The sequence below is a fragment of the Eretmochelys imbricata genome, chromosome 4 (assembly GCF_965152235.1).
Source record: "Eretmochelys imbricata isolate rEreImb1 chromosome 4, rEreImb1.hap1, whole genome shotgun sequence".
In the NCBI taxonomy this organism is placed as follows: domain Eukaryota; kingdom Metazoa; phylum Chordata; order Testudines; family Cheloniidae; genus Eretmochelys; species Eretmochelys imbricata.
In genome coordinates this window covers 131361239-131375313 of record NC_135575.1, presented here as the reverse complement: position 1 = coordinate 131375313, position 14075 = coordinate 131361239, and the positions used below count along the sequence as shown (strand labels likewise).

At 42.0% G+C, this 14075-nt stretch overlaps 1 protein-coding gene across 3 annotated transcripts in view; it reads left to right on the top strand.

Annotated features, from left to right (window-relative positions):
• POLR1A (RNA polymerase I subunit A) overlaps positions 1-14075 on the top strand; it is a 56128-nt gene that overhangs the window by 17483 nt on the left and 24570 nt on the right. For all 3 annotated transcript variants that reach the window (XM_077815977.1, XM_077815976.1, XM_077815978.1), the window contains exons 13-19: positions 4578-4832; positions 5611-5802; positions 7106-7255; positions 7790-7973; positions 11885-11967; positions 12080-12238; positions 12700-12798. In XM_077815977.1, the coding sequence (XP_077672103.1) occupies positions 4578-4832; positions 5611-5802; positions 7106-7255; positions 7790-7973; positions 11885-11967; positions 12080-12238; positions 12700-12798 (1122 nt within the window). The remainder of the gene's footprint in view (positions 1-4577; positions 4833-5610; positions 5803-7105; positions 7256-7789; positions 7974-11884; positions 11968-12079; positions 12239-12699; positions 12799-14075) is intronic.

The window sequence follows — 14075 nt, the reverse complement described above, 5'->3', positions numbered from 1 at the left end:
TGTTTTTGACAGAGGTTGCTGTGCTGATAAGATAGTAGTATTTAATACTTAGCATTTCAGTGTGTCCAGTTAGCTCAAAGACCTTCATAGACCTAAAATAAACCTTCACCATGTTGTTACGAAGTAGGGTGAATAAAAACCTGATTTAAAAAAAAATCAGATATCAGATTTCTTTAATTTAAATCAAGTAGTTTTTCTTTTTAAAAATAAACCTGTTTAAAATTAAATTTGAAACTGGCAGCCTAAAAATCTAAGCTTACTATAAGCTGTGAAAATCAATTTAAATATTTTTTTTAAATGCTGCTTCATTTAAATAAATTAAAAATGATGCATACATGAGTTCTCAAATTTGAATGGGTTAAATGGTACTGCTTTTTAAAATATATATAAAACCATAGAGAAAACATCTTTATCTTCAACTCAAGCTTTATAAATATATCATAATGTCTTGTATTGCATTATTTTCAATCTTTACAGTGGAGCAAATGCTGACTTCATATTCAGTACTTTTGATTTCAGCGTAGCGAGCTAAGTGCAGAAAGAATATTCCTTCATTCTAGTTCATTCAAATTTGAGAAACGGCTTGGGAGTTGAGAACCTGGTTTTATCATGTTCAGGAGGTAGCTGCCTTAGCACCTGGCTCCCATTCCCCAGCTACTCTTCTTTTTCCTTGATCACCTTTTTCTTTACAGGGGCTATGTCATGAACAGAGTGTGACTGGCCGTGATCCTTACTACCGTTCTCAGGGGACAGACCAACCTGTTATAACGCCATCTACAACATTAGGCAGCTGAATACATTTGAAAAATCTGGCCCATGGTGACCGGGAACAAATCCATCAATTTCCTAGCTGCAGTTAATACTACTATTGTTTGTTAAATCGGTTTTAAATGCTAAATATGTTTTGATAAACTTTTTTCTTATGTATCCAGCACATTTAAGTTAGCTTATTTAAATAAAAATAATTTTGAATGAATTTAAAATTAAGAATCTGAATAAATGTATGCTAAACTATATAATTGCTTAAATACATTTTGTGGGGGTATAATGTGCTAACTAGGAGGATACAAAGAAGCACTAAATTCAGTGTAGAGGCTACATTTGGTTGCAACATGTTTGGTTGGTATAACCATTACATGAGAATGAACCTTTCTTTCAGAAAATAACTGAAAGGTACAAATTCAAAATAAGATATCCTGTTTGCTGGATTAAATCACCATTTTTAAATCACCTTTTGATTTAAATCTTTCCACCCTGCTGTGAAGTCTTAGTATTATCCCCGTTTTCGAGGTAGGAAAGCTGGGGTGCAAAGAGATAATAAGCCTCGTCAGAGGAGGGTCACTTTCAGAGCAGGAATTAGTGCTCAGGAATTCTTAGCTCCCAAACCAAAGCGCCGCTTTCTACATTTCAGGTTACTGTTACATAAATGTGATGTTTGAGCTGTTGCCTCTGATGTCCATCTCACCTTTGATATGCAATCCTGTAACTGATGTTCCTGCCCTTTTCAGAAGAAAACTTGCAAAAGGAGCAGCTGTTAGCACCTATATTGAAATGGGAGACAAATATTTGAACAGGATACATCATATCTGCCAATATTTCTAGGAAATGGCTTTCATGCCTGAGTATCTAAACCAGCATTTTCTTTGATTCCCTCAGATTTTACCTTGGGCATGCTTTGAAATTGGCTCTTTTCTGCTGTGTTGGAAGTGGCAAAAGAACACCTGTGAATTCGGGCCTGAAATTTAAGCTTTTTCTCAACGTTAGCTGAATAGCTTATTCGACTGAAGCTATGAAAGACTGAAACCAGGATCACCACATTTATACTAGAAAGTCTTCTATCCTAAATAGAGTTGGGGAATCTCAGAATACCATTGTTTGGGAACTTGTATTATAGAATGGCTCTCTTAATTCATGAAAGTCCTTAAGATTCTAAGAGCTCGTATAATGTTCTTGAACGTAGAGGTATTTTTAAAACAGAAGCAAGGTAGATTGTTGCAAATACGAAGAGCAGTACCTTTGCCACATAGACAGTAATATCCACCTCCAGAAAGCAGCCTTTGGGCCAAGTTGTAGATCTTCAAGAAATCTCAAGCTGAATCCTAAACAGTGATGCAAAGTGATGCTGCTACTACCACTGGCTAGTCTGGCTGACCTAAAAGCAGATGGGAATACACTCAGGTCAGATGTACACCTGTCCGTGTATCTCCTCCTTCATGATGGATGCTTACATTTTCTTCTGGTGTCATATTTGGTTGCTTTGTGTAGTATAACCTGGTGCATAGCATTAGGCTTGGGTGGTGGCTCTTGTACCAGGGGAGCCGAGTTCAATTTCCTGGGCTGCCGCAGACTCCCTGTGAGACCTGGGGCAAGTGACATTGTTAAGGCTGCAAGTCTTTCACGGAAGTCACGGATTCCGTGACTTGCCAGGACCTCCGTGACAGCTGCAGCAGCTGGTGCGGCTGACCCCAGGGCTGCCCGAGCAGCTGGGGTGGCACCGGGGCCAGCTGCTGCTCTGGCGGCCCCAGGCAGCTGGTCCCAGGTGCTGCCCTGGAGCAGCGGTCCAGGGGCAGCAACAGCAGCATACCTGGCCCCCTTCCACCCCCGACCCCAACAGTAGCAGCGGCGGCAGGTCCCCGAGAGGAGCGGCAGCGGGTTGCTGGGACGCCCCCCTCCTCAGAGCGCCCCCTCTCCCCCAGCACCTAAGATTTAGTTAGGGATATTTTTAGTAAAAGTCACAGACAGGTCACTGGCCCTGACATTTTGTTTATTGCCCGTGACCTGTCTGTGACTTTTACTAAAAACACCCATCACTAAATCGTAGCCTTAGACATAGTGTTTCTGTACTTAAGCTTCCCCCTGTAAAAGGGGGAGAATAGCACTGCCCTACCTCACAGGGGTGTTGTGAGGAAAAATGTGTTTTAAGACTGTGAGGTGCTCAGATATGACAGTAAAGGGGGCCATATAAATACCATAGATTGTATAGAATATGGTCAGTTCTGAGTGAACTAAAATACTCTAGAAATGTCTTTAAATAGTGAACCACTTGGAAGACTGGCAGACAATTACAGCTCCCTTACATCTCCCCCCAGATCTATAAATAAACTTTCTCTCCTGTTGCATACACTTTTGGAGGTAGGTAAGGGCTAACCTTGATGTGAACTTCTTGTCTCATCCAAAACAAATCCTACAGAAGCCTTACAAAAAAGCCTTCACTGTGATATTTATTCAGTGAACAGAAGCAGGAGAGCTGCCTATTTTGGGCTAGAAAGGGCAGTGCTCAATCGTTTGCGGTTTGGTAACAGTTGTGAACATTTGAGGCATTTCCACGGTGTGCTCCAGGGGAGGACAATAATGAATATACTTTACATTACAGCAATATCTGCACTTTTATAAACCTGAAATTATATAACATCAGTGGCTGTCGGAACGTCCAGTCTAACGTTCCACAGAGAAGGGTAGAAAGAAAACAACCCAGCACGCTTAATGGGCCTGTGACATAAAGTGGTACTTAGAGCACTTGCCAAATATTCACATGGAACCACTGAGTCAGAGTTGAAGTATCTTCTTGGAAACTTTTGGTTATTCTGGCCATTGAATCATCTCTGAGGGCTGGGGAATTCCAGCAATCATAGATTCCCTCTCTCTAAGGACTGTTGGAGTCATGTTACTTAACATTTCCTATTCTTTTTGTTTTTAGATTGTAAGTGACCTGCAAAGCAAACATTAAAATTGAGTTCACTAGTAAAATATGTGCTGAATGCATCCGCTAACCAGACTGTGGAGAGCACTCAGCATAGAAAGATGCCAAGCTCAGCCTCTTAAAGAGATTTGTTTGATGCCTGGAAAGTTTGCTGCAACTGCTCAGGCTGTGGATGCCTTAGAATAAAATACTAAACAAATGCTAAATGTTTTATGTGCTTAAAGCATTTGTACAAACAATTTAAATAATCACAATAGCACTGCAAAGTAGTTAAGTATTCTAGCACCTGTTCTATTGAAAGGGAAACTGAGGTACAGTGAGGTGAGGTGTTGTGGTCCAGATCAAATGGCAAGCTGGTGTCAAAACTGAAATTAGAATTTAGGAGTCCCTGGGCTCTGGTCCTGTGCTCCATCCACTTGACCATGCTGTCTTATTCTAGGATGTCTGATATTGGAATTACAGTACTCCCTCTTATTGAACCAATTCAGAGGGAACCAGGTAAATGATTTTTTTTTTTTCCCTCCCCTCACATGGCAGAATTTTAAAGGTTTCCTTTTTAGTATTCTGCTAAAGTCTTCGATAACCATACTGTGAAGGGAGAGGAGGGATTGTATCTTACCTGGAATGCTGAACTGGTTTGATAACATGGGGAACTAATTCTGGTTTCTGTAGAGTCTTGGAATGTGGTCTAGTGGGGAACAGAGTGGTTGAGGAGGTAAGTGTACTGGACCTGATACCCTTACAAAGGAGGTCCACAGAATGAAAATTCTAGAGGGAAAAACTGCTTTAGACTGTGCACATAGGTTTAAAATTGTCTTTCTGATGAGAGACTGGTATGCTTTATAAACAGATGAACTGTATTAAATCTCTCTCATAGGTATGCCGCCATGTTAAAAATGGAGATGTCCTCTTACTGAACCGTCAGCCCACCCTTCACAGACCCTCCATCCAAGCCCACCGGGCCAGAATCCTGCCAGGAGAAAAGGTGCTGAGGCTTCACTATGCCAACTGCAAAGCCTACAATGCTGATTTTGATGGTGATGAAATGAACGCTCATTTTCCTCAGAGCGAGCTGGGTCGGGCAGAAGCCTACATGTTAGCCTGCACCGATGAACAGTATCTTGTTCCTAAGGTAAATAAAACCATCTCTGTGAAAGACAATAAATAAATAGTTTACATCTCTATAAACCTCTTCCTTCCTCAGAGTACTCCTTTGGGTTGTTTGTTTTGTTCAGTGATAACTTTGCTTCATAATGTGTTCCTGGGATGGCAAAGGTGGCTAGTAACTATATTCCATTGTGTTAGATCTTGGTGGTCATAGCCTTAAGAATGAAAATTACGAACACAGGCTCAAATTGTGCATGTGAGGGGGATTTTGTGGGGAAACCTGGACACCTAATCCTGGGGGTTGACACCTACATACTGTGGTGACAGGGTGCTTAAAATACTCTTAATTGATCCTCCTCCTACTTTTAACTCTTCTAGTGCCTCATTGCTGGTATTGTCCCCTGTGTCTGAGCCCCTGAAATACCATTCATACCTTCCAGTTCTGACTCTCCACTCATCCTCCATAACATGTTTCTCACTCAGCCACCTGCTCTTCCTGATCCCAAGGGGACTGGGAGAAGGTGAACTTAGAAGTCGGTGTGAGGGTGGTAGAATATCTCATTATTCCGAACAGAATTGAAGTGGTTGGGGGAAGTGGTTGTCCTTTTTAAATGAGTTTGGGGCCTGCTATGTCTCTTAAATCTCAATGTTTAGGAGATAGTTAGTATAGGGAGAGGAGCTGTCACCATAAAGAACTACTCACACCAGGACTATTGTGCTTTTATACAGCCATAATGGAGCTAATTTTGGAAGATATTAATATGTGATTCCCACCTCACGTACTCTTTGTATATGTCTCTTAGGATGGCAAGCCACTGGCAGGTTTGATCCAGGATCATATGATCTCTGGTGCCAGCATGACGATCCGGGGCTGCTTTTTCACAAGAGAACAGTACATGGAGCTGATATATCGAGGACTGACAGACAAAAAGGGAAGAGTGAAAATCCTTGCACCTGCCATTATGAAACCACAGCGGTTATGGACAGGAAAACAGGTAGCTGAAAAGTTAAGACTGTTAAAACAGACTGTTCAGAATTAAGCAAAGTGTTATAATTAAAACCAGGATAAGCTATAGTGACTGAGAAGCATAGTCCCAGTAGGTCAGCAACACTGCACATCTTCATGTGTATTCTTCCTGGAGTTGTACAGTTTTGTGTCCTTTAAAATAATATTATAGGAATAGCACTTTATCACTTACTCTGGGCAGTGTTTCAACAGAATTGTGGCATGATTTACAGTGTATGAGCTGAAGGAGGAGATGCACATGCAGAACAGAAGCAGAGAAATGATGCGATTGCTGCTTAGTGATTTAGTTTCCTTTTTGGGATGGGATCTAGATAAAATCTTTGAGACACTTTTTATAGGTGTTCTTTTTTCTAGTCCCTGAGATTTTTCTCATTCATGCATTGCTGATATCAAAACGATTCTATCATTTTCTGTAGAAAATATAATTTTTCACTGGGTCAGGGGTGTGTGTGTGTGTGTGTGTGTGTGTGTGTGTGTGTATTTTAAATTGGATCACAGTTTAAATCTCCTAAATTTAATCTTGACAGGCAAAGTCTTATCTGTTTTTGGTGTGTTTGCTACAATGTTGATTTTAGTCATGAAATATCTGATAGGCCCTACTAGAGAGTATTTCTTGCTTTTTCAGAGGGATGTACTCTACATCCAGTTAGTATGATCCTTGGCACAATAAGGGAATGCTCTAGTGCTGTTTATGCTGTATCATTCTGACCTTCCTTAGATATGCCTCCAGATGTCACACACTAGTCTCTTATTATCTGTATGTCTTGTGGGGTAATGAGACTGAATTTTAATATATGGCAAAGGAGGGTAGAAACCACTTTTTAATGCCCTGTATAAATCTGATTACAATATTTAAAAAAAAATACTGCACTCTACAGTACCTGCCCCAGAGTTTACAATAGGGTTACTGCACTGAAGCGTCTAGAACTCCTTTTCGTAGAATAATACATTATATCATTTGAATATCGGAAATTTTAAACAAAAAAGGAACACCGGCTGGTTCTGGATAATTAAGGGGAATAGCTTTGGGACTTTCAGTGTCTGTAGTTAACCAAAGGGTAGTCCTTCCTTGAGTGCAGTCTTCCAACACTCCTGGCAGTTTTCTGCTGTTGGATAGGTGAGCTGCCAGAACACGGCTGAGTGGCAGGGCTTTCTATTGCATGTGTGTGGATGTTTATCCTCTCCCCCTGTTTGCCGTAGTGGGGTGGGGGATATGAAAAACTGACTGCTTCTGACAGTTCGTTAATCCTGCCCTATGTTTTTCTTTTCAGGTGGTTTCTACGTTGCTAATAAACGTAATCCCTGAAAATCAAATCCCACTGAATTTGTCTGGGAAAGCTAAGATTGGTGGAAAAGCCTGGGTGAAAGGGCCCCAAAACAGAATTCCTGGATCTAACCTTGATTCAATGTGTGAATCCCAGGTATGTTTGTGGAAATAACTGGCCACAGAGGCAAGGACTTACTTGTTTTTAAAAAAAAAAAAAAAATCCTGAAGAGGATAAAATGTATTGTAAAGTTTTTATAATTGCTAGAATGGGGTGGTCTGAGCTTGGGACTGGGAGCTAGGATCACTGGAGTTCTGTTCCTAGCTCTGACATAAACTCCATCTTTCTTTTTTTAGAGTATCTTCTCTGCCTTCTCCCATTTTGCAGGTGGGGGCAACTCGTATGCACCCACTTAACTTGTTTTGTAAAGTGCTTTCAGGATGCAATGTATTATAGAAGTGCAAAATCTGTTTGTAATTCTACTATTTTAATTTACTTGTTCTTGTTTATAGTTCACCAGAAGATATTGATCCATAAACATTTTGTATGTTATGTTTTTATTCCTCATAGTTTATTCAATGTACTAGTCACTAAGAATAGTCTGTGGTCAGAGTTGGATCTTGTCCACACAAAGATCAAAATGGCTGCTTTCCTAACTGTTTAAATCTGTCATCTCATCCTATCAACCAGGTTATCATTAGAGAGGGGGAGTTACTTTGCGGGGTCTTGGACAAAGCTCACTATGGCAGCTCTGCCTATGGCCTAGTTCACTGTTGCCACGAAGTCTATGGTGGTGAAACCGGCGGCAAGGTGCTTACATGTCTAGCTCGCCTCTTTACTGCCTATTTGCAGCTGTACAGGGGATTTACAATGGGTGAGTATGGGAAATGTAAATTAGCCCTTGGACTACTGCAGTACCTCCTGAGGTACAAAACTATAGTTGTGCGTAAGAAATGGAAACAGTTCTGTGCATGACACATTGCTGAATCTGATAGTTCACCTAACATGGCTTTCTTTCTATTCAGCATGCATTTCAGTTCCTTCCAATCACTACAGTGAAATGATGCAATCTCAAGTACATCCATCACTGAGTTATCTCCTGTCCTTCATGTTTTACATGTACATGGTCATAATGTCTTTTAATGAATGTTTGTTCAGATCAAAATTACATTATAAAGTTTTACATTTCTTTTTCACATAAGTAAAAAAAATCACAACAAGCAGCATAGTAACCAAAGCTTACCCGCATGTTCAGGTTAAAGGATTCAGAGGTGTTATTAATTAGGTCTTGCATTTACTTTGTGCTGTTAATCTCCCTGTAGATATGACTCTTATTTTGCATCAACTTTGCAAAATAACAATGTGAATTACTCAGCCAGGCATAAAATCTACCCCCTGTGTGCGCTCGCTCTCTCTCTCCCTCTCTCCCATTAAAACATGTCCCTCACCAGGGCAAATGGCTGAGTAGACTTTTACAGGACTTTCATTGGTATAAAACATGCATACTTGTGTAACTTTATAATGGTCTAAATCAGGGGTGGGCAAACTTTTTGGCCCGAGGGCCACATCGGGGAATAGAAATTGTATGGCGGGCCATGAATGCTCACAAAATTGGGGTGGGGGTGCAGGCTCTGGAGTGGGGTTGGGGATGAGGAGTTTGGATTGTAGGAGGGTGCTCTGGGCTGGGACTGAGGGGTTCGGGGAGCGGGATCAGGGCTGGGGATGAGGTGCAGGAAGGGATGCAGTTTCCGACTGGGGGGTGCGGGCTTTGTGGTGGGGCTGGGGATGAGAGGCTGGGGAATGCCGGAGTGGTGCGGCGCCGACCCAGCGCCCCAGCTGGAGCAGGGCTGAGCCGCATGGTCCAGTCCCCAACCCAGCGCCTGTGCCAGAGCAGAGCCGAGCTGCGTGGTGCGGCTTGCGGGCCAGCTTACAATGTAGTTTGCCCACCCCTGGTCTAAATGCTCTGTAGGCTGTAGCTACATATGATCAATTATATTTACTTTCAGTAGAGGGCAGGAGTGTGCACCGCTCTGACTCCAACCTCCCTTTTATTACAGGCAAGCCTAGGTAACACCACCTATTATTAAGGTTGGCCAAAGCTTCCCATGAGAAGATCCTGTTTTCAGTCATTTATATTTTTGCCAAACTTTAACTGTTTGTGCTGAAATTTCCCATATTGAGTTACTGCCTCAGTCTGAATTTTTTTGGAAAGTGACAACCAAAGCATTTCAGCTGTTTCCAAGAATGAGGTTAAGGGAAAATAGTTGTTTTGCTCATGTTAAAATAAACAACACCCTGGGGACCTCTTCTTTTGAAAAATTCTAGCCTCACCTGCTTTGGAGCAAGGACTTGAAATTAGGTGGAGGAGTGACCTTTGTATCAGCAGGGTGCCTTTTGCCATTCCTGTGAAAATCCTCCAGTTTGGCCAAATTATAAGCCTTTGGAAAAAAATCATAGTTTGCACATGCTCAATAGCTGTGAAGTTCTAGTAAGTCTCTAAATTTCCCAAAGATTCTGTCCGTACTGGGCATGCTTCAGCTCAGGACTGGGCAGGACTTTGCCTGCAGTTGCAGCTCTTGGCTGCTTCAGGCTATAGCTGTGCACCAGAACTGAGAGTGGTCAGCCTTTCTCTCCTGTGCTCTTACTGACTTCCTGCTAGACCCAGGCAGCATGGAAGAGGAAGCTGCCTGATTCAAGAGCTGGGCCTAGGGAGAGAAAGGGGGAGTAGACTGGGACTGGAGGATGCTTGTTGTGGCAGGGAAACCGGGGGTTATTGTGGCAGTAGAGACTGGGACCAGCTGGGCAAGGAGACTGTGGGGAGAACTTGGAATGGGTGAGAAGAATATTGAGAGTCCTGAAGGGTGAGTCTAGGACTTTTTGGGAAAGGGAATTAGGACTAGGATGAGATGCCTGAGGAGTGGGACTGGGATTGACTAGTAGGTAAGAAGAATGGGCCTGGAACAAGGAGCTAGCCGTGGGGGAGAGACGAAATTAGAGCAGGAACAGGTTGGCAGGGATGGGGCAGAAGGTGTCAAGCTTGGGGAAAATGGGCAGTGAGTCTGCCTATGACCATGAGAGCAGGGTTCTCAACACTTTTTCTTTTGGAGCTCTTCCCTTCCCCTCTCCACACCCCCCCGCCAGCATGCTATTAAAATCTCCATGGTCCGGGGCTTGGGAGGGTTTTCTGCCCCATGATGCTGGGGGGCTCCAGCCTTCTGCCTCATAGTCAGGGCTCTGAGCAGCCCCTGCTTGGTGGATCTCGTGAGTGCCGCCCCCCACCCCCAGTGGGCCACGGAGCCTCGGTTGAGAACTGCTGTGCTAGACTACAATGCCTTTCAGAGCCTGGAATGGAAACCAGAATTCCTGATTCTCCTCCTTCCTCTACTGTTAGCAAGTGTCTGTAAAACCCACTGGCAAAATGTCTCATCCCCCTCGACAGCTGACCCACATAATGGATAACTTACTGTTGCAATCACTTACTCCATTAGATCAAGTGGCAGAGATCTCTGTGGTGGATCTTACGTTTTCAAACCTGCTGATGGCTGTTGTAGGTGTGAATATGAGGACACATGATGGAATTTGTTCTTTCAGACTCCTTATCAGATCCTAGGAAATTACATTAAGATTCCCTGTGCAACCTTAATTTGGCCGCCTTGTGCATATGTATTATGACAGTCTTTTATTACATAATCAACTGCCTTTTTTCCCCACAAGATCCTTGTCTAATACAGTGCACAGGCTGGACCTGCCCTGAGCCTGAATCAGGGTTGTATTGCAAAGGAGACTGTCTTTAGAATCCTTGTTGCAGAAGTTAGGATGTGTGTAGGGGGATTTCAGGAAGGGAAAGGGTGGTCTCGTGGCCAAGCAGTTTTACGCTTTCCGGGAGAACTGTACTCTAACCCTGCCTCTGCTACAGAGTTCCTGTGTGATGCTGGGGAAGTCACTTAGGTCAGATTTTTCACAGGTAGTCACTAATCTTGTTCTCCTGGATTCCTGGGTTCCTGACTTGAGACCCTTGGTCTCATTTGCAGAAATGCAGATCACAACTGCAACTGAAGTGCTATATAATGCTAAGTACCCTAAAAAAGCAGGTCCTCTTTGTCTCAAATTAGGTACAGAAAATGTATGGGTACTTCTGACCTTAATTTCTCTGTGCCTCTGTATCTGTAAAATGGGGATAATAATAGCCCCTCATCTCTCAGAGTGTTGTGTAAATAAATTCACTATTGTTCGTGAAGTGCTGAGATATTTTACTGTCGAGTGCCCTAGAAAAGCCCATGAGGAAATGAATAATTATCTCTTCAGAGCAGGGTTTGAATAGTATGCAGTATACGAACTATGGGGGGCATGCATTGAGCCAGGAGACAACAAAATATTGAGTAGATGTTCTCTATGAGAAAACATCATCCATCTTGTTCACTGAGTGAGGCAGGGGTCCTGTAAGAACAGCATGTGATCATGTAGTTTAAAGATGCTAATAATACATGCGCACAAGGGGTCTGAATTAAGGTTGCATAGGCAACCTTCATTCCGGCATTTCCAAACTTTAAGTGCTTGACTTTGCAATCTTACTGTTCTTTTAACATAGCTTTTGTGTGAGTGATTTTTGTTTATATAATATTGTGTTCCTGAGACCATCCTGCCCACCCAAAAAAAGTCCCCAATATTTTTTCTTGTTGTAGCTATTATACGTGCCAGCAGCAGTCCAGTACATAAATCCCTGGTGAGTTAGGATTCAGATTCAGACCACGATACAATGTATCTTTTTCTATTTCACTGCTGCAGGAGTTGAAGATATTTTGGTCAAACCGCAAGCAGACCACAGAAGACACCGAATCATTGAAGTGTCCACCCATTGTGGTACCAGGGTAAATACATCTTGCAGCAGGGTTTTAGTCCTTGTAACTTTTTCATTTCAAGCCCTTGCTCTGTGTAGTTGCATCTGTTTTGGCACCTAAGAGGCTTTTTTTTTACTTTCAGGCTGTTAGAGCTGCATTTAACTTGCCAGAAACTGCATCGTGTGAAGAGGTCCAAGGGAAATGGCAGGATGCCCATCTCCACAAAGACCAGAGGGATTTTAATATGGTTGATCTGAAATTCAAGGAGGAAGTAAACAATTACAGCAATGAGGTTAACAAGGTTGGTATTGAGAAGCATCCATATATACTATGTTTGGAGATTTTTCTTATTATGTTAATTTAATGCTGATGAAAAGCACCTGACAGTCCTGCAGACTGAAGTCATCCCTCTGTCCACAATATGGGCCTTTCCACACTGCCCTGCTAGTGTTCCTCAGTCATCTTGTTTTTTTTTTAGAGGGAGATGACCTCTGTAGAATAAGAAGCTGGCGTGCTGTTTAAGGCCCTTTGAATTTTTGGCTTGTCATCAGAGTCTAGCAACAAGGTTGCCAGCTGCAGTGGTACTTCTAGAGGAGAGTTTCCATAAAATCTTACCAACAATTTTGTTTTCTGTAACTATCAATAACATCTGTTTGTCTTGGATTTCACGTGTTTTCTTACTGCCAACAGAAATTATTGTGATTTAATTAGAAATGTGAACTTTAACTCTTTGGTATCTTTCTTTCGAAACTTTTTTTTTAGGCATGCATGCCCCTTGGTCTCCACAGGAGCTTCCCAGAGAACAACTTGCAGTTAATGGTGCAGTCAGGAGCCAAAGGATCCACTGTAAATACAATGCAGGTATTAAAGTAATTACTTTTATAAGACTCACTGGTTTGTTTCCATGGTTCTACAAATATAGCTTATCAAGGGGCTATTTCAGGAATGGCTTGTGTATTCTGTAACAAAGTAGGGTATTTATTCTTAGCTTTGGGAGCTGGGAGGGCACAATTTTGACTTGAGTAACTTTTAGGGAAATATATTATAAATGAGTCAGAGACCTCATTGGCACATAGGACGGTGAGGGACAAGTATTTTCAGTTTGACCACGTTTCACTTTTGCATCAGTTCTTAGAACAGCAAGATTTGTAGCAAAAACAATAACTCCTTAGTAGGTGGTGACATAACGAAGAATACCAAAACAAACCCCAGTTCTAACTTGTAATTGTTTTGTTGTATTTCACAATGGAACTTTGTACCATCAAGGTAAAGCTTGTCTATGTAGGAGACAGAGCTTTCTCAGGGGAATGAACTTCCACAGGAACTAAGAGCCATAGTAACTTTCCACTCCAACCATTCTCCATCTGGGAGGAGGATGGCAAAGAGAATGAACCACAGTGACAAATGACAGTCATGTTGCTTAATGCACTACTGAAAGGCGCTCAGATACTATTATGAGAACAGTATAAAAACCTATATCGAATAGAATAAAATTTCTACATGTATTTAAAGATAGACACTGAGCAGAAGAGAGGAATGCCTACTTTGCTGTAGTCTTTACTAAAAATATTAATTTGTGACCACATGCTCAACACAATTAATATTAATAACTAGGGGGATGGTACACAAGCCAAAAGAGTGATAAGTTAGATGTATTCAAGCCTGATGAAATTCATCCTAGGGTACTTAAGGAACCAGCTGAAGCAAATTTGGAACTGTTTGCAATTATCTTCAAGATCTCATGGAGGATGAGTGAGGTCCCATAGGTCTGGAGAAGGGCAAATGTAGTACCTATCTTTAAAAAGGGGAACAAAGAGTACCCCGGGAATTATAGACCAGTCTGCCTAACTTTGATACCTGGAAAGATACTAGAACAAATTTATAAAACAATCAGTTTATAAGCACCTGGATAATAGAATTATAAGGAACAAATGATGCCAAATCAACCTAATTTCTTTCTTGAACAGGTGTACTGGCCTAGTAGATGGGGAAACAGTAGACATGGTATATCTTGATTTTAGTAGGGCTTTTGACACAGTCCCACATGACATTCCCATAAGTAGATGTGGGAAATGAGGTCTAGATACTGGTCGAAAAACTACTCGGAGTAGTTAGTAGTTTGCTGTCACACCGAAAGG